Source organism: Vicia villosa, linkage group LG6, assembly GCF_029867415.1.
Source record: "Vicia villosa cultivar HV-30 ecotype Madison, WI linkage group LG6, Vvil1.0, whole genome shotgun sequence".
Lineage (NCBI taxonomy): Eukaryota > Viridiplantae > Streptophyta > Magnoliopsida > Fabales > Fabaceae > Vicia > Vicia villosa.
The window spans coordinates 27,390,161-27,411,007 of NC_081185.1; the positions used below are offsets into that span (position 1 = coordinate 27,390,161).

The 20,847-nt window shown below is 34.2% G+C and overlaps 3 protein-coding genes across 3 annotated transcripts; all 3 read right to left on the minus strand.

The window, feature by feature from the left end:
• Positions 1 to 1,398: 1,398 nt before the first annotated feature.
• On the minus strand, positions 1,399 to 3,274 carry LOC131609048 (heat shock cognate 70 kDa protein-like). Its single transcript, XM_058880681.1, has one exon. It carries the CDS (start codon positions 2,724 to 2,726, stop codon positions 1,434 to 1,436), a length of 1,293 nt encoding a protein of 430 aa, XP_058736664.1. The 5' UTR covers positions 2,727 to 3,274; the 3' UTR covers positions 1,399 to 1,433.
• Positions 3,275 to 11,823: 8,549 nt separating this feature from the next.
• Positions 11,824 to 17,011, minus strand: LOC131613422 (heat shock 70 kDa protein 4-like). The gene is made up of 4 exons (XM_058885093.1): positions 16,947 to 17,011; positions 13,247 to 13,451; positions 11,990 to 13,142; positions 11,824 to 11,945 (listed from the first exon to the last, which is right to left on the minus strand). The coding sequence occupies exons 1-4, from the start codon at positions 17,009 to 17,011 to the stop codon at positions 11,824 to 11,826; spliced, it is 1,545 nt and encodes a 514-aa protein (XP_058741076.1).
• Positions 17,012 to 18,167: 1,156 nt separating this feature from the next.
• LOC131613423 (uncharacterized) lies at positions 18,168 to 19,061 on the minus strand. The gene is made up of 2 exons (XM_058885094.1): positions 18,732 to 19,061; positions 18,168 to 18,482 (listed from the first exon to the last, which is right to left on the minus strand). The coding sequence occupies exons 1-2, from the start codon at positions 19,059 to 19,061 to the stop codon at positions 18,168 to 18,170; spliced, it is 645 nt and encodes a 214-aa protein (XP_058741077.1).
• Between the last annotated feature and the right edge of the window lie 1,786 nt (positions 19,062 to 20,847).

The window sequence follows — 20,847 nt, forward strand, 5'->3', positions numbered from 1 at the left end:
TTTATATAATTAATGGTTTGTGTTTTGGACTTTGTATGATGGATTTTAGTAATTATAAATATGTATCTCTTAAGTTTTTTAAAGTGTGACAATCTAAGAGTTATAGTAAAAAGGTAGAGCAAAGAGTTTAGGATCTTCTCAAGGGAAAGCTTAAAAAGACAAGGGTTTTAGGAAATATCTGCAGTTATCTAAGGGGATTGGGAAACAAGGGTTTTAGGAAATCTTTGCAGTTATCTCAGGGGATTGGGAAATACTTGTTTAAACCTTGAGTTTGCGTGCTTACATTATGGAGAGTTTGAGAGGTTGAGAAACACTTGGGTATAAAATAAGAATTTATTTTTAGGAGCATTCAGGGTTGTTCTCGGAAACTCTAAAGGCAAAGACTATTTTCTTGTAATTCATCTGTAATCTCTTGTAACAACTTTATGATAATAGTAAATTGGAGAGTTGCTCTTTCCCTAGAGTAGATCATTTGATCGAACTGCATAAATAAATCTTTCGCCTTTTTGTGCTTTATTTTGTTAAATTATCTGTTTATTGATTATTATTGCTGAAGGCCATTTATTTTGGTTGCTACCTTATTTTGTTATTATTGATTATGATTGATGATAGCCATTTATTTTTGTTGCTACAATTCTCTACCTCACATATCAAAGTGTTGATTGAAATTTAACCTTTTCATTATTCACAACAAAGATATAACAACAATCATGATATTCTTACTCATTTTTATCTATTATGTAACTTAGCATAAAAGCATTTAGCGCCGGTAAAAAAAAAGGCATAAGCATTTAGCTTAGCCAACAAGTAACAGCCTATTAATTTATTAGTAAGTAATTTTGTTCATTACATTGTAATATTAGATTATATAAAGACATGCGTATGTATCATTTAGAATTTAAGAGAATGAAATAGAGTACTAAAGAAACTCGTTTAAAACCTTCATCTCTTATGCAATTTATTTAAGTTATATGTACTATTGACATAAAAACAGCCAAAGTAAAATAAGTTTCCATATCTGAAAACATTTCATCTTCCCACATAGGTAAATCATAATGTTCTAGTTGAAGCAATTTCAACCCCATTTGTGAATTCTTTATAAGAATATGATGATGAAAATGCTTCAGAAGTCATGATATTTAGAATAATATTATCTAGTCAACTAATAGAAGACCTGTCTATATTCATGACTATAAATTGTGTTCGCAGTGAATACAGTCAAATGCAGTCTATACATCCACAGCTGTGGTTACATTGATGTAATAAGGATTTCATTAACTATTATATATCGATCACAATTGCAGGTGAAGAAACATGTTTATGAATATACTTAAATTCATGAATGCAAATTAAATAACAAAAATTTTCCTAATAAACACAGCAACTATTGTTTTCATTCAATTATATAGAAATCATAGAACTAACATAAAGTTTTAACAAGGACTTCGAAACTCCACCCTTACATTCTCATTTGTTATTTTGATGTCTTTGGAAATACTTTGTACCTCGGCAGAAACATTTAACATGCCATCAGAATCTGTAGCAAAGCAAACATTGATAGGAAGGACTAGAGCAGTATCAGGAAGTGAGACATTAAACGAACCAGGAGCATTAACGGTAATTCCAACACCACCTTGAAAATCTATCATGATCTTAGATTTGTTATCTTCAATTGTAACATTCACTTTTTTATCATTCACTATATTTCTTGGTATTGGCTCTGGTTCTGGTTGTGCAAGAGACAGCCTTGTAAGATATTGATTCACTTCGTGTGGAACATTCTTAAGGCCTCCACTTAACAAAGCAGATTGTATAGCTGCACCACAAGCAACTATGTCATCCGGATCGATTATACTAAAAAGATGCTTCCCTTTTTTGAAAAACTCCTGCAATAGCTGCTGAAGTTTGGGATCCCTTGATGAGCCACCAACAAGAACAACTTCATCTACACTGCTATTGTTTATCTTAGCATCCGAAAGACAAATCTTAATTGTATCCATAAAATTATCAAAGAGGTCTATGCTGAGTTGCTCAAACTTGGCACGAGACATCGATGAATAGAAATCAATTCCATCATATAAAGCATCTATGAAAATCGTGGCATCAAAATCGAATGAAAGTTTGTTTCTGACTTCCTCACACTCGTTTCTCAACCTCCTCAGGGCCCTTGAGTTCCTACTAATGTCTATTTTGTGCTTTCTCTCGAACTCCTTCAAAAAGTGTTTCACCATTCTATCGATAAAACCTTCTCCTCCAAATCGAGTCTTTGTCACTAACTTTATTTCAAACTTGTAATCCTTGAATGTGATGAGAGACACACCAAATGTTCCACCTCCAAGATCAACTATGACAATATTTCTATTTTCAGCACAAACCGCTTTATTATAAAGACCATATGAAAGAGCAGCAGCAACTGGTTCGTTAATTATTTGCACTACATTGATGCCAGCAATGACAGCAGCATCTTTGGTGGCTTTTCGCTGAGAATCATTAAAATAAACCGGCATTGTTATCACAGCATTTTTTATCGGTGACTTCAAATGTGCCTCTGCAACATCCAACATCTTTTTGAATATCAGAGATGATATTTCTTCAGGAGAAAGGTGTTTTTCTTTACCGTTGTAATTAACAAGGATCACGGGTTTGTCATCTTTACTAGAAATGATCCCAAACGGCCACGACAGTAGATTGTTCTGAATTATAGGATCACTATATTTTCTTCCCATAAACTTCTTTACACCTGCAAAATTCAAAATGTGGATGATGGATAATTTGTACTTTTTAAATAAATAAAACCCGAAAATGATAACAAACAAGATATAAACTACCAAATACAGTGTTGGATGGATTTGAGGCAGCTTGATTTTTGGCAGAATCACCAATCAACTTTGTATCATCAGTAAAAGCAACAAAAGAAGCTTCATTGTAGATTATCTCAGCTCTGTTGCGTTGCTCGTTCCACACAGCAACACGGGAGTAGGTTGTACCAAAGTCAATTCCAATGGCATGTCCCTCATTGTTTCTTGCCATTCTCGTTTTAAGTACTTCTATATGATATGGTATTTGACTTTTGGAAGAGAAAGAGAATATGGTAATAGAATTGAGAATTTAGGGTTACTTTTATAAATGTGGAGTACGAAAGTTATTTGAGTGTGACAATTTTAATCTTTGTGCATGTATGTATCTTGAAACCATAAACTGAATTTATTTTAATTTTCCTACTATCAAAAAGCACGATAATAATTGTTTCCTGGCTTTTCAATACTCTCCTCAAGTGTGTATAGTATAATAATTAACTTAAAATGATCATTCAATACTACTAGTTACATAAGGCATTATCAAATATTATAAAATTAGTAAAGAAGGGTGGAAATAGATTAGGTTAGATTAGGTTTTAGAAGGTCTGAGTTTGACTTATGATAAAATTAGGAAATTTTTTTTGTAGACCCCTTTATGGGGAGAACCTTCAGCGAAAACCTAAAAACACCCTATTTTCGAGATGCATCTTCGAAGTTGTTTTGTTTTCAAATTTTTTCAGAATTCGGAGATGTATCTCTGAAAACACCAATTTCACATTTTTTTGGTGTTTCGAAAATGCATCTTCGAAATATGCAGAAACCTTTTTTTTCTAAATAATGTTTAGTCTTGTATTCTATATTAAACGACAATGCTTGATGTAAACAGTGTTTGATATAAACTAAATATAACACTCAAATTGGAATAAAATACTAATATTATATGTAAAAAAAATAGTGTACGAAAATGTCAAAATAATACAACACGAATAAAAAAAAGTATAGACTAAAAAATAAATAGGCAACAGCTACTGTGTATGCCTAATCCTAACTCCCTGTGACCTCCTCTGTTTGGTATATGCCGCGTCACCGACCATCCTCTCCACGATGGCAACCGCCTCTGGACCGCCGTGCGCGATGATACCTCGGTCCAATGCAGCCCGCCCAAAAATCTCTATTCGCTGACATATCAGAAGGAAATAAGTGGCATGGTCATCCTCAGCCTGCGGTTCTCCAAGATCTCCTCATATGCTGGCCTAGGAGCTCCGGGAGCGTCGGGTGTCATCAGAGGATGTGACACCCGATAGAACCATGTCACGTACCCCTCTACACAGTGCCGCTCCTGGGTGGCATCCATACGTCGATACTCCTCCGGGACCAAATGATGCACCCAGTCGTCAAATATAGCAATGAGCTCCACTCGGGTAATTGTGTCTGGAGCAGCCTCAAACGGTGACCTCGGTATCATCTGCACACGTGCAAACTGCCTCATGCACCGCTCCGGCAGATACCTCACCATGGTATTGGCCCCGCATGCAGAGCATCTAAAGTATAACGCGATGCGATCAAATGGGACAACAGCAGTGTAGTCGGTGAATGACGTCCAACGAATATGGTCCAGGTACCTGCGAGCATGGTCCCACTGCGTTGTTCCCCCTTTGGAGAACGTATTGGGCGGCCCCGGGCATTACGAACATAAATAAATGTGAAATAATTAAAAGGAAATATATCGTCAGGAGTGTGCAAGATCTAGTCAACTGTCTGATCCTCTAGCTAGGGGCTTCATTCAGCTTTTGGTATAGGTATACCACAATAGCTGTCCCCCAGTTCCACTAGTTAATGGTACTCAGGTCGATAAAGTAGCGGAAATATGTCATGTCAACATAGGTTGCTCTCTTGTCCACAAAAAGTGCAGTGCCTACCAAGAACACGAACCAGCACCTTAGAGCGCAGGTACGGTGATACTCTGTAAACAGCTCATCACCCTCTTGCTTGGACTCCGCTGCCGCCACCAGGTGGTTCTCATACAAATATCTCAAGCTAGAGAAGCGGATATGGGCCATTCGTCGCCGGGCTTTCAAAATCAGCCATCTGTGGGTCCATACCCAAATAGTCGACCATACACTCAATTGCCACGACCCTCTGTATCCAGGAATGGTGCAGCAACCTCCCTCTAATCGGTAGGTGGAGCAGACACTGAACATCGTGCAAGGTGATCGTCATCTCCCTAACGGGAAAGTGGAAAGAAGACGTCTCCTTGTGTCATCGCTCCACGAAAGTCCCCTGCATGCCGTGGCAGATAGTGGTATACCCGGTCATGCACAACCCTTCGAGCCTGGAACCAGCTACCACATCATTAAACCACTGGTCATCTGGTTTAAACAGATCAAAAATCTTTCGCGCGTGGTTCACAGATTTTATCGTCGGCTTATCCTGTTACCACAAAAACAAAACAAACAAAAAAAGATTGTTAGTTAAAAACGGTTAAATTATAAAGTGTAATTAAAAAAACCTAAATAAAAAACGATTAAATTATAAAGTGTAATTAAAAAAAATACCTGTCCCTCCCAGACACGCCCGGTGATGTGGTCGTGGTAGTAAATAAACAAGGAAGTGTGCCTAGGCCCTCCAGGGTAGCCATGTTCCTCCTCCTCCCCGTGCGGAGGGTCAACATCAAGTATGTCCTCCTCCTCATCCTCTTGTGCCTCCTGATAGGAAGAAGACACCCGAGCCAACCGACTCCTCGATCTAGATGAGGAACCAGACTCATCCATCTGGACGGGTACTCGTGCTCTACCTCGTCCCTGGGTCGATGCCAGCTATGCCGCCCGCACACGTCTAGCCGACACAATCTGAGTCTCCCTACTATGTCTAAGTCGTGCGGGTTTGCCTGCCATTTTCCTGAAAAAATTGAAATCCATAAGCGAACAGGTTGGAAGGCGAAACAATCAAGAAAATAAAAAAAAAAAATGGGTCAAGTTCGGAAGTGCATTTCTGAAACTGATCAAGGAGGTGTTTTCGAAAATGCACTTCTGAAAACACCTGCGACTCCATTTTTGTAGAAAACTCATTTCTTCCCCTAAATGCTTCAAAATCATATTTTTCTTATCTAAACAACCTAAGTGACTAATAATAACTTAATCCTATATCAATTTTCTAATTTCTATCAACCCTAATGTGAATTTCAATGCTACAATATAAGGTTGTGAGAACTTACAATTTGGAAGCTTTGAATGTAGCCTTAGAGTTGTCTTTGAAGGTTGTAGAGAAACTATGAAGAGTCAAGTTCGTGTAGTAGGAACCAGAAATTGGAAGATTTTTGAAACTTTTTGAGTTTTAGGGTAAAATGGAAATGAAGGGAGGTTGTTTTGTTTAAACAGCAGAACGCACTTTTTTTCAGAAATGCATCTCCGAATTGGTGTTTTCGGAAATGTATTTCCGAAATAGTTTTTTTAAGTAAAAAAAAGGTGTTTTCGAAGATGCATTTCCGAAATCACTCTTTTTTTAACTTCGGAGATGCATTTCCAAAATATTGGGGCATTTTTGGGATTTCACCGCGGGTGACCAAGAAACATGGGGGTCTCTAAAGAAATTTCCTAAAATTACAAGGTTTGAGTCTGGCCTATGGCCCAATATAGGCTTTTTTTTCGGGCTAGTCTGACATTTTTAAAAGTCTAGCCTGACCTGAAAGTTTATTTAAAAGTCTTTTTTCAGTAAGGTTTTCAATTTATCTATATTACTTAAGAAGCCTTATAGGTCGGTCTAGATATACTTGTATGGACCGACCTATTTAGAATTTTTTATAATATATATATATATATATATATATATATATATATATATATATATATATATATATATATATATATATATATATATATATATATATATATATATATATATATATATATATATATATATATATATATATATCTATTTAGCCTTTTCTAATATATATGCATGTATAGACCGTCTTATTTAGACTATTATTAATATATAAGAAAATATAGGCTGATATATAAAGCTTCATAGACTATTATTAAAGAGAATATCTCATTACAACCCTTAAGAAAGATGGGAGGGGAGGAGATTTTTTTAATTTTATATATATATATATATATATATATATATATATATATATATATATATATATATGTTTGGTTCACAAGGGGGGAAGAATTTTATTATCAAATTACATTTTTATCCTTATGATGTTATATAAATTATATGGTATTCAAAAATTGAAAAATTCACAAATATTGTTTGGTAACAACATATTCATAAATAATTTAATAAAAAATGTACATTGTTGAGAGATTAAAAAAAATAATAACTTATTACTTAATGTTAAAAAAATTGAATACACTTCATTAACAATATAAGTCACAGACACAAATTAAACTATGTGTTCATAACTATTTTCAAATCGCCATGAACCATCTAATAAAAAATAAAAAAATAACTAATAAATAAATAAGAGAAACATAAAAAAAATTATATATATTTATATAATTTATATAAATTATACATTAAATAACAAAATATTTATATTATTAAATATTATATATAATTTATATTAAATAATCAAAAAACAAAAAATAATAAAAGTCTGTTTGGTTGGGGGGTTTTGGAGGGGGAGGGGAGAGAATATTTTAAACTAATTATGTTTGGTTCAATTTTTGTTTGGCAAATATCATTTTGTTTTTATCGGCGAATATCATTTGGTTTTGGAGGAGAGGGGAGGGGAGGGGAGGAGATATTTTAAACTATTTAAAATGTCTCCCTCCCCTCCCCTCCCCTCCTCCTCTTTTGAACCAAACATGCATTTAATTAAAATACATCCCTTCACATCCCCTCCCCTCCATTGAATCAAACGGAGGTGGAGAACAATTATAAGAAATTGATGGAAGTAATATAGAAAATCAAAAATAAAAAAGAATCAATAGTACAAAAGAAAATGAATAATTTTAAAATATTAAAATAAAACTGGGGATATTATAGTAATTATAAAATATTTTAAATATGAAAGTTCAGATTTCCTCCCCTCCCCTCCAAATCCTCACGATTGGGGAGGACGCAAAAAGTGTGTTTTGGAAGGGTTTTGCTCCCCTCCCCTTCCCTCCCTTCCCCTCATAAAATTTGAACCATACAAATTTAATTATAAATATTCCCTCCACTCCCCTCCATCTACCCCGAACCAAACACACTCGCATCTGACGAAATTTCAATTTTGCCTTACTTCCGTAGATGCACATCTGGAAGCACCTTTTTTTTTGCAAATTTGAATTTTTTCAGAGGTACGTCTACAAAAGTATTTTAAACTAGAGTATTTTGGGAGAAATTGCAAATTAATTCAGTTCAGGGATTTTTCCGTAGGTACATCTACGGAACAAAGTGCCCGAATTTTTCGTAGATGACGATCAATTTGAGTACAACGTTTGTTGGTATGTCGCAAGTGTCTTCTATTCCGATGGTAGAACATTAGGGAGGACGTTCAAATTCAACGAGTACACCTCGCTTGATGTTATCATTGACGAAATTCACTACCGGCTACCTTACCATGACAAACGGAAGGTTGTGAAGCTCGAGTATTGTTCACCTTCTTTTGACAACGGAGGGAACACCGTTTACAGCAACATTGAGCTCAAGAACCGAGAGGATGTTTTGGCGATGTGGCGAACGTATTTCAATTTTTAAGAGAAAATACCGCTCGAGTTCCTAGCGACAGTGCAAAGAATGGTCAAGCAAATCTTAGAGATGTGCAAGTGTCCATCGGACTATGGAGATGTAATATTTAATTTTCTGTTGAAATTATCGATGTAATGCCAATTTTATTCTATGAATGTTATTTTTATCCCCCTTGTAATGTTGATTTCCTAGTTTTTTGTGTTTGGATTGTTCCGTATGTATGCATACAGAATTGTTCCGCATATGCATCTACGCACGATTTTCACGCAAATGTAAAAAAAAGTGCTTTCGGAGATACATCTACGGAAGCAGAAGGGCATTATTGGAAGCACACATGGTGCCTAAGAGACATAAGGGGTGTAGTAAGAGATTCTCTTATTATATAGTTCTGTGAATTTGTGAGTGTGACAACAATATTAATTATACATATGTAAGAAATGTTGGATTAATTATTTAATTAATCAATTATGGATTATCAATAATCAATTATTATAAATTATTATTAATATAAATTATGGTCTATTATTGTTAAAATGAATTATTTAATTGGGCTTTTGTGCCTGAATGGACCGTGATGGGTTGGACCATTCAGTTAAGCCCAATGAGAGGTCTCTGCCCTCAGCCGTTTAGTTATTTAAGCGTTGCCCCATTAGACGTTTAACGTACTGTGAAAACCCTAGACGGCAATGAGGGTAGTAATCCTCTCATACTCATTCTCTCTGACAGTGTCTCAATTCAAAAGATCTCTCAATCATTAAAAGGTACACCGTTCTAATTATTCTTGATTACTCTATAATATTATAATATGCTATAATTTGTTTCTATATATTCAATTAAATCCATCAAGAAATGTATATACTTATGGTTAAGAAACTAGTAAAGGACCCGTGCGTTCGCACTAGTCTTCTAAATCAATATAAATATTAAATAAATATTATATAGTTATGGTTAAAAAATGTATATAAAAATATATTAAAATTAAGAGAAAAAAATATCTTAAATGATGGTTATCATATAAATATTAATTTAATTTATAAGGTTGTAGTTGTTATTAGGATATACATAGAAATTTTGTTGAAGAATATATACACTTCACAAAGAGACATAATTCTATCTATAATTGACTTTTTCGCATTCATAAAAGGTGCAATGTGTAACACCCTTCTAAACCCACATTAATTTCACATATAATTTTAAAAACTTAAATCAAATAGAATCACCGACTTAAGGGTGTCACAATTCGTAGAAAACATTCTAATAACAATCATACTCCGTAACACGAGTTACATCATTAAAAACATGTATCTGATTGTGATTCAACACATCACAATAAAAACATCGTCGCAAAATCATTGTCACATAATAAACTTCTTCATAACAAAACTCATAAAAATATCCGGTCCTATCACAACTTGGATTCAAAATCGTGTTTGACATCTGAAAACCTCATGAAAATAGTTTAATCTAATATAATAATCATTCGCATATCAAAGCGTTCCCGACCGGATGTTACATATCAGAGCAAGACGCCACTAATATAACGTAACTAAATAAAACTCTCGGAAGCTATCCTCGAAACTTCTAAGAACTACTCCTAGTCACATGCGCGTTACCCACATATTGTTCTTTATTTGAGTCTAACCAACTTTTTCCACTACTTTTTGTGCTTAATCTCAAGCACATACAAAATATTTTGTCAACACATTTCATGTAAATAACTTCATAATAATTTTGTATTTTTCTGTGAAATCAATACTCTGACACTTTGGAAAAGTTTAAAACTCTTGCATTCAAATTTCTTTCTTCTTCAACCTTTGTTTTGATTTTAGAACTTGATAATGAGAAATATATAATTGATTGAAGGAGACGTTGGCTTGAAACTAATCATTCTTGAATATTGGGTAAACATTTCCAGGTTTTTGCAAGAATGAGGTGTTGTCATTGGTGTTGACAAATTCTAGTAAAAATAATGAGATTCTTCTCTCTAGATTGCCTTACTGGTGACTGTGTGGAAGACTATGGATAAGACAGAGTTCTTCTCGAATATTCAGACAATTCATTGCTCAAGGAATCGGTAGGATCAAGGGGTTGATTGCTACGCACGTAGGCTTGGAGCATATTTGTGATATTGGAAGATTTTGAAGTGTTTATCGAGTAAATTTGCGCAGAAGAGTTTGGCATTAAGTTGTGTACAAGTCAAGATCTAGGTAGAATATATATTTTATTCAACATTATTATGGACTAGTGATTGTATGAACTCTTGAAATATTTGTCAAAATAAAATGGAGCTATACAGGTCCCAATTGGAAACCATTGAAGAGCACATGTAGGCAAAGTGATGACAATGTTGAAGAACTATAAATCCCGGTGTCTTCTCTCTCTCTCTCTCTCTCTCTCTCTCTCTCTCTCTCTCTCTCTCTCTCTCTCTCTCTCTCTCTCTCTCTCTCTCTCTCTCTTAATCTTGCATTTAAATTTCGTAGTATATTGCATGTATAGGTTTTCAATTCTTAGAGTAGCTCATCGTTTATTCAATTAATAGCGATCTATTGCTTAAGATTAGGTTTTGTTGAAATTGATACCTAATCGAGTTTTAGTGATGATTAAAATTTGAGAAATTTGTTGAGTTTAAAATTTACAAATTGAATCATTGTAAAAACACGTCTCATGAAGTATACATCTAAATCAATCGTATACGTTATATATCATTATTAGATCATTCGTGATATTTGTATAGTGATTAAGTGATTAAGCGAAACTATTTCTAAACAAGTATAATTTTCATATCTTCGCTCTAACTATTCCGTATGTAAACTCTGAAAATCTCCGTTAATTCAATTTTACAAAATCAGTTGAATTTCTTTTTAAAAGTCTATTCACCTCCACTCTAGACTGTTTTCTTACTCCATATACTAACTCAACAGGATTCGCTTTTCATTGTTTTCCACTTTAAGAGGCGGAGGATCTGGAATGGACCTAGTGTCATATACTTCTCTCCGTATCTTCTCTCGCCTAGTGTTCAGATGTGTGCAATATATAGTAGCTCTTCTAGCTCGTTCTTTCCTTTCTACTATGTTTGAAATTCCCATTTATCGATTAGTTTCATGAGATGACTATGGTGGTTGATGGAAGACTAATCGGATCCCCCACTATTTTGCTTCTCTGCATCTCTCGCCTCTTTTCAACATTGTTTTCTTCTCCTTTAACGTAACACTCCACCCTTACCACGAAATCTTCCATTGAATCCGTTAGTTAATATGCAAGGGATTTGCTGAAGTGTTCGATTTCTAAAAAGTCCCTGCGAATATTTCCTTTCTCACTACAAAAATTGTTAGAAATTAATTCAAGCATCTTTTGGAATGAGTAAGAAATTAGCCCAGATATAAGAATAATCATCATATTCTTTCTCATTCTTATCATTAAGTAACTTAGCATGAGCATTTAGCTTAGCCACCAAGTAACAGCCTATTAATTTATTAGTAAGTAAATTTGTTCATTTGCATTGGAACTTAGCATGAGCATCCGCTCGCCTTCATAAATATCAACAGTGATAAAATACTGATCATCTTCAAGTGTATAAAAAGTTTGTGTCTTTTTCACAGGAATTGATGTGTTCCTTGGGATAACTACACTCATGAGATTATCATTTATAGATGTACCAAGAGACAAAGGCGTAACATGCAAAACAATGTTTGGAACATTCTTAAAACCTTCACTCAGCATAGCAGCTTGTACTGCTGCACCATAAGCAACAGCCTCGTCAGGGTTGATGCTACTACACAGATTCTTCCCTTTGAAAAAGTCCTTCAATAGTTGCTGCACTATGGGAATCCTAGAACTACCGCCAACTAGAACAACATCGTCCACTTTACCGATAGCCATCTTAGCATCAACAAGACCCTTCTTCACAACTTCCAAGCACTTTTCAAACTGATCCATGTTGAGTTGTTCAAACATGGACCTAGTCATTAACAATTGGAAGTCAATTCCATCACATAAAGAATCTATTTCAATTGTAGTCTCAGTATCAAATGACAATGTCCTCTTAGCCTTTTCACAAGCAGTTCTTAACTTCCTTAGAACCCTCGGGTTCTCCCTAATGTCCACTTTATTCTTCCTCTCAGACTCTTCCACTAAATAGTTCACCATTCTGCTATCAAAGTCCTCTCCTCCAAGAAGTGTATCTCCGGCAGTGGCTTTCACTACAAACCCATTATCTTCGAGTGTGAGGAGAGACACATCGAAAGTGCCACCGCCGAGATCAAAGACGAACACATTTCGTTTTCCAACATTATTTGCTCTCTTTTGAAGGCCATACGCAAGGGCAGCCGCTGTTGGTTCATTGATTATCCGCAACACATTGAGGCCAGCAATAACACAAGCATCTTTTGTGGCTTTTCGCTGAGAATCGTTAAAATAAGCAGGCACTGTAACAACTGCATTCTTCACGGGTGACTCCAAAAATTTCTCTGCAATCTCACGCATCTTGATGAGAATCATGGATGAGATTTCCTCGGCACAGAGACGTTTTTCTTCACCCTTGTATTTAACAATGATCTCAGGTTTGTTGTCGTTTCCAGCAACAACCTTAAATGGCCACAATTGTATGTTATTTTGAATAGCAGAATCACTATATTTCCTTCCAATCAACCTTTTCGCATCTACAAAATTTAAAATTGTTTTGTTTTCATGAAAGTTGAACAGAAAAACAATATGAATAATTAAATATTCATAAACAATGGGAGAAGATAGAGTGATCAATTATCAAACACAGTGTTGGTTGCATTTGAAGCAGCCTGATTTTTAGCAGCTTCACCAATCAACCTTTGAGCATTAGTAAAAGCAACAAAAGAAGGAGTGGTTCTGTTGCCTTGATCATTATGTATGATCTTTGCTCGATTGTTTTGATCCTGCCATACAGCAACACATGAATAGGTTGTGCCAAGATCGATACCAATAGTAGGCCCCTCATATTTTTTTTGCCATTTTCACTTCAAGATAATGAATACTGTTTCCAAATTCACGTTTTAGAAGATGAAGAGATGTATATTTTTTCTGGTTGGTTTCTATATACGCATGTTAATTTTAGTATTCCATACATGTATTTATGTCTTCCTATCAGAATCCACAACTTTTATTGTTCCAATAAAAAGTGACTCTTAGAATACTCCGAATGGAAGTTGGGAGAAAGAGTAAAACTGTTAAGTTTATTTCTTCTTGGTAATTAACATTAAAATATAATGCAAATTTTGTTTGAATACATATCACAACTTAACTTTTTCTCCTTTTTAGCTTTTGCCTTAAATTGAGGTACTAGTATATCTCTCATTTTAACCTTAATAATAAAAAGAAGAAAAAAAAATCATCTTTTTCGTTTATTAAGAATGATAATTAAATATAATTAATTTTTTATTTTATATTAGATAATTAACATAATTATTAATTTAGTTTTAATTAATGGTAATAAAGAATTCATCTTAATTAAATTATTCAATTAACAAAATTAAGTAATTAACATTTATTTATATGTAAAGCTAAAAAATTTAAAAGATTTTTGTTTACAAATAAATTTGGAAGGAACTCGCATGGAGCCCTTTCTTTTGTTGCTTCCACGCCGTTGCTGGTGATCAAGCCATCTGATGGAAGTTATCTAAGCCTCCTAGACTATCATTCTAAGATATTTTTACTAAAGGCATAGGAGTCACTGAAGGCCACTGGTACAACGTGTAATATGTAGTTCTCCATATTATTTACTTCAATTGTGGTTGTTATGGATATGACACCCATGATTGTAAGAAAACATACTACTCCCTCCGGTCCTATTTATAAGAGACATTTGACTTTTTAGATATATTCAAAAATTAATGTATTTGGTCTATATGTAGTCCAGATACATTAATTATTGAATGTATCTAAAAAGTGAATTGTCTCTTATAAATAGGACCAGAGGGAGTATTACATAAAGTATATACTACTACGCCTGGTTTATCACGCTTCTTTGAGGAACTGTGATGACATCTCTAAATCCATGTGTCAATATATTTTTATTTTAAAAAAATAGTTTACATGTTACCATGGAATGATAGATCAATCGTGGTGAAAGTTCCTATATTACATGAGTTTGAATCTTAGCGCCAGCAAATGATGTGGTCAGTTTCAACGGTGGAGAAATCAAGAGGTCCATCGAAAAACAATGATATCATGAACAAAGACTAACATAATTATGTAATGGCGAATGAAGCAAATGGAAAACTAGTAAAAAATAATGAAATCGCCATCGAACATTTATTTATCCTACGCGGGGAATGGAAAGCATCAAAGAAAACCAAACAGAAAACAAGCAAAGGTCTCAGAGAAAGGGTAAAAGTGTCAGTTACGCAAGGGAAAGGTATTAGCACCCCTCGCGTTTGAGGTACTCCACAAGATCCATTCTTGCTAGTTTCTAATCTAAGGGGGTGTGTGTGTCACATGCGATGTGCTAAGAGAACATGCAATGAAAGGATAAACAAGATAAAAAAAAGTCGCTCGCTAGGGCGTTCATACCCCGTGCCTACGTACCTCCAACGTGCAATGGAGAAATCAGTGCGCCGTAGTTCAGCTAAATACGTTCTGTTTCTATCTCAATCCACGTCTCCTAGTAAGACAAAATCGAACACTTAAGGGAGCATGCAACGAACAAGCAACGTCACAAAGATCCTAGCAAACATCAGGTAAGGCATGTGAGCAAGCATCACAGATAAAACATGAACATGTGAACAGGTATCACGAATAAGCATAGCAAGCCTGTAACAGGTAACACGAATAAGCATGTGAACATGAGAACAGGTATCACGAATAAACATGTGAACAGGCATCACAGATAAGCATGTGAACATGTATCACGAATGTAACACGTGAACAGGAATCAGAAATAGAACATGTGAACAGAAAGCACAAATAGCAGGCGAACAGGAATCGCAAATAGAACATGTGAACAGGAATCACAAATAGCAGGCGAACAAGATTCGCAAATAGATCGTGTGAACAGGAATCACAAATAGCAGGCGAACAGGAATAGCAAATAGAACATGTGAACAGGAATCACAACATAACATGTGAACAGGAATCACATATAAAACACGTAACAAGAATACATATGTAGTGTTTGAGTAGGAATCAAAATGTGAACAGGAATCACAGGTAGAACATGCAAACAAGAATCGCAAACAAGCAGACATACACGTAACATGCATACATGCATGGCAAACATGTAACAGGAATACATGTGTAGTGTGTGAACAAGAATCACAATATGATCAGGAATCACAAACAGATAGCATACACATAATAGACATACGTGCATGGCAGACATGTAACATGCATATATGTGAAAGTGTGTGAACATGAATCACAATGCGAACAAGAATCACAAATAACATGCAACCGAGCACCGCACGAGTGTAGCTTTAAGGAATCACAAAGGATTTAAATATTGGATCTAGTCGAATTTGGATGATCGGTATTATTTTAAGAGGCGTATTTAGATTTACTAAGTTAAAGTCGAATTTTAGCCGGATAGTCGGAAGAATAATATTAAGAATAATATTATTTATTTACTGAGATGTTTATTGAAATTTTCGCCTTTTGGGACGATTTAGTCGGTATTAGTTCGGGATAGCGGATTGATATTTAATCAAAATTTTTAATATTTTTAGTAGTAAAAATATTAATGATTTAATGTTTAGCGTTTTGAGAATTTTCCGAGTAATTAAGATTAGACCCGAAATATGAGACATTGAGTAATAAATCCGATTTTATTTTAATGGGATATAACTGGAAGTATTATTTTTATATTAAGTGTGGAAATAATATTGAGCTTAGTTATGGTATCATTAATTATTATGAGTGTATTTTTATTAGGCCCATTATGAATAGTGACTAAGTGGTGGTGGCCTCTTTTTGTCACTTTGGGAAAAATAGAAATAGAGAGGAACCGAGGAAGACAAAGAAGAAAAAGAGAAAGGGGGTTAGGGTTTGTGAAGAGGAGAAGAAGGAGACCCAAAGTGTTGCTCTCAAGTGCCATTTTTCTCAAAATCTACATTGAAATTCCTTAAAGCTACACTCAATCTAAGGTAAGGGGGATTCTTACTACCTAAATGAGAATATGATAGATTGTATGTGGGTTTAGGGTATAGATAGTTATTGTGTTGTGTTCATTTTATTTTCTGTCACTGTTTGAAAATGTTGATGTTCATTTAAAAGTGGAATAGAGGTTGGATTTGAAAAATAATGCGAAGTATTGTGCGTATTGAAACGAAATAAAAATAAAGAAAATGCGGTCGGTGTGCTAGACCATTGGTGGTCGACAGATTGTGTAAGGGGAAGAGTTTCCGAGTGGCACACCCCATTAAGTCACTATATTTACGCTTTTGTGCTATTTCAGTGCATGATGTTTCTTTTGTTTGCTTTCCTGGTTCCTATATGTACCTTGTGGTTACTTTGTTTTCTTGTGTTTCATATATGAGCCATGTCATGTGCCTTGTTATTTTCATTGTTCGATACTATTATTTAAGATATATAAAATGGTATAACAATGATAGAAATGAAACATAAATATGAGATGATGTATAATGGTATATCACAATGGAAATGAACCATAATTATAAGATGAAAGATAATTGAAAACAATAGAAGCTTAATAAAGTATACAACAGTATTCTAGTGGAGCAAAGTGTAATTCAAAACAGTCCTGTTTGACCGAAATAGCTAAATTAAGCGGTATAATTAGTTGTCCGGAATTTGATGAAAATTTACTTGGTAGATAAGTTTAATTAGTAGGTTAACATGGTGGTGTTATTTTGTTAAAATTATGATATTTTACGAATCGACCAAAATTGTGTTTGATTTAAATATTCTTTATAAATAGGCGCATCCCACTGCAACACACTCGGACGAATAAACTTCTTCTCAAGTAAATCCTCAAGTTGACTCTTCAAATCTTTCAACTCAGAAGCTAACATCCGATATGGAGCCATCGACACAGGACTAGTTCCAAGAACTAAATCAATCGTAAACTCCACTTCACGTTCCAACGGTAAATCACTTACATCTTCAGGAAATACCTCAGCGAAATCATGAACTATTGGAAATTACTCAATTGTTCTCTTCTCATGAACATCCAAGGTTGCCAACAACATGAACAACATAACACCCTCTTGCACTGACTCACCCACTTGTTTAGCAGACAAAACGAATCTTCCTTAACACCAGTTTCAAGAAAGATAACCATCTTATCAAAATAGTTGATATAAACATGATTAAACTCCAACCATTTCATACCCAAAATCACATCAAGTTGCTCTAACGAAAGACAAACTAAATCAATTCCAAAATCTCTACCAAAGATACTCAACGGACAATTCAAACACACAAAACCCATAGCAGGAGTATTAATAACCATACTTCTACGCATATTTGACAACACAAGATCCAATCTCATAGCACAATCCAAAGAAATGAAAGAATGCGTTGCGCCAATATCACTAATAGAAATCAAAGGTGTACCATTAATAAAGCACGTACCTCGGATTAGCCTATCATCAGTAGTGGTCTCCACACCAGACAATGCAAACACCTTTCCTTTCGCTTGCTCCTTTGGTTTATCACACTTAGTACTAATATGCCCTTGCTTACCACAGTTGTAGAAAGTCACACCCGAACCAACTCTACAATCCAAGCTTTGTGACCGGGCTTGTCACACTTGAAACACTTTTCAGAAATCTTGTTGCATTCATTAGCACGATGTCCTTCCACACCACACTTGAAGCACTTAATTGAAGTACTAGCTCCTCCCCCGCTTGGATTTTCGCCATAACCAGATTTCTGCTTCTTATCATCATATGGTTTTCCAAGGTATTGTCCTTTCCTTTTCCCATCATTCGAAGACTTGTAGTGAGAAGCACTGTCCCTACTATCCTCATCATAAATCTGACTCTTATTAACCAACTCCACAAAACGAGTAATCTGTTGGTAACCAATAGCTTTCTTGATATCATGCCTCAAACCATTCACAAACTTCAAACACTTAGACCTCTATGCATTCATAGTATTGTAATGAGGACAATACTTGATCAACTCTTGGAATCTTGCGGCATACTCCACTATCTTTCCAATCCCTTGCTTCAATTCCAGAAATTCCACTTCTTTCTTTCCATGTACATCTTCCGGTAAATAGTTTTCCAAAAATGCATCACAGAAAAGATCTCAAGTAACTTCCATGCCTTCTTCATCAAATCTTTGCACAGTGTTACTCCACCAATCCTCAGATTCCTTCTCTTGCATATGAGTGCCAAACTGCACCTTATGCACATCGGTACAATTCATGACTCGGAAGATCTTCTCGATCGCTTTCAACCATGCTTGTGCCCTGTCAGGTTCATGCTCTCCCTCAAAGATCGGCGGCTTGTTCCTTCTGAAATCTCCCAAAGCACGGAATTCATTCTCTTCTCCATTACCTGCATTCACATGCGGCGCTTTCCCAATAACACCGGCTAACCTTGTCAATGCTTCCACAATAGCGTCATAATTCCTTCCCGCAACCATTATCCTAAGACAACCAACAGCAAAACAGACAAACAATATTGATCGTGTCAGATACACAAATCTAATACAATGGGACTAAAAGACATTAATAACCTTGACAACTAGTCGACCAGGCTCTGATACCACTAATGTAACACCTCTTTTCTAAACCCCAAATATTACATATATATCATAACAGAGTAAATAACACGTTATTAGCACGATACTCTACAACGCGAGTGATGATATAGTCAGGTTCTACGTTTTTTTTAATCTTAATATATTTGAACCAATATAATATAATTCATGATTTTGTTACTATTTTTTTTTCATATAAATATGTTTATTTTTTATATATTTTGTAGAGAAATTGATTTACCTTGTACAATAATATAAGATTTCTTTGACCATTCTTGTTAAATTACGGAAGAATTTAACATTAAAGCATTTCTATATGTTTGCCCGGAATTGAATTTTAACACATAAAAGTGTTAATTTAATATTCAAGCATCCTAAAAGATTGCGCAAAGAATAATTTTTCTTGATCGTTATTTATAGAAATAGTTTGTGATGTGATATTTGTAGAACTAAAGATTAATATTAAACTATCTCCAAATTATTGCTCAAAGATTAAGTTTAATCAATTATTGTGTTTATCAATAATTTATGAGTTCCAGAAGAATTCAACGTTCAATAACCTTTAAAAGGTCGCATCTATAATATTATTGAATCCTAGAAGGATTGTATCAATTATGTTAAAAGTTAACAAAATGACTGCTTCAATAATATTATCGAGTTCTAAAATGATTGAATCAATAATAGTGAAGTATCCCAGAAGGATTTCACAAAGAAATTTGATTTTTCTTTTATTGATGATGTAAAGATTTGTAACCTACATTGTTGTTGTATCGATCTAAAAATTTATAATTCGTAATATGCTCATAAAAAGATTGTCATTCAAGAAGAATAACACAAATAATTTTAACGCATCACAACATGATGGTTATATGTTTTCAATCATTATTTATAACAAACTATTTATATAGTTACTAAAGATCTTATCAAACATCCCTGAAGCATAGTAAAACAACATAATTATATGATGATATAATTTTGATGACATGATTTTGTAAAATTTTGATAATTATATGATAATATGTTCATATGCGTGTGTATGATTAAAATTATTAATCATGGAATACTATCATATTGGTTTTGAATATATTTCCAATCATTACAAAAATTAGATATAACTCTTGATGCTCCAAAATTAGGATGATCAGTGTTTAATTTATGTACTCAATTGTAATACCTCATATTAAACAAAGTCTTGCTGATACAATTTCTTTATTCATATTATTTCTAAATATTGATATTTTAACAAGAGAATTAAAACATTGCAATCTATTAAAGAATATATCAATAGTCTAAAGTTGCTACATATTTTAAAGTTGTTATAATAATGCTTAGATTTCTCATATAAACCGTAATTATACTATTCTTTTCTTTCTACAAGAATAGTGTACGGATGACATTTGATAGTCCATATTAAAGGCACACGAAAGTAAGCTCATATTTTGATATATTCGAGATTTGAATGAACTTTAATCATTTATATTTTCTTTTTGTGTGTTCTCTTTATGTCTTGCCAAATATTTTCTTCATAGATAATTCACTTGAATTATATTGGAGGTATTGAATATCTTTGTATTACACAAATGAATTTGGACATAAAATGTATATTAGAAAAGCTACCGGCTTTTCCCTCGGGCTTGTACTACACTTATATTAGTATAATTTAAGCACA

Coding starts and splice junctions, on each gene's coding strand:
- LOC131609048 (XM_058880681.1), bottom strand. CDS start 2,726: ATGGGAAGAAAATATAGTGATCCTATAATTCAGAACAATCTACTGTCG.
- LOC131613422 (XM_058885093.1), bottom strand. CDS start 17,011: ATGAAAATAACAAGGCACATGACATGGCTCATATATGAAACACAAGAA. Junction 13,452..16,946: donor GAAAACAAAGTAACCACAAG/GTACATATAGGA, acceptor GCAAAAAAAATA/TGAGGGGCCTACTATTGGTA. Junction 13,143..13,246: donor ATGCAACCAACACTGTGTTT/GATAATTGATCA, acceptor TTAAATTTTGTA/GATGCGAAAAGGTTGATTGG.
- LOC131613423 (XM_058885094.1), bottom strand. CDS start 19,061: ATGGTTGCGGGAAGGAATTATGACGCTATTGTGGAAGCATTGACAAGG. Junction 18,483..18,731: donor TTGATGAAGAAGGCATGGAA/GTTACTTGAGAT, acceptor GGTTACCAACAG/ATTACTCGTTTTGTGGAGTT.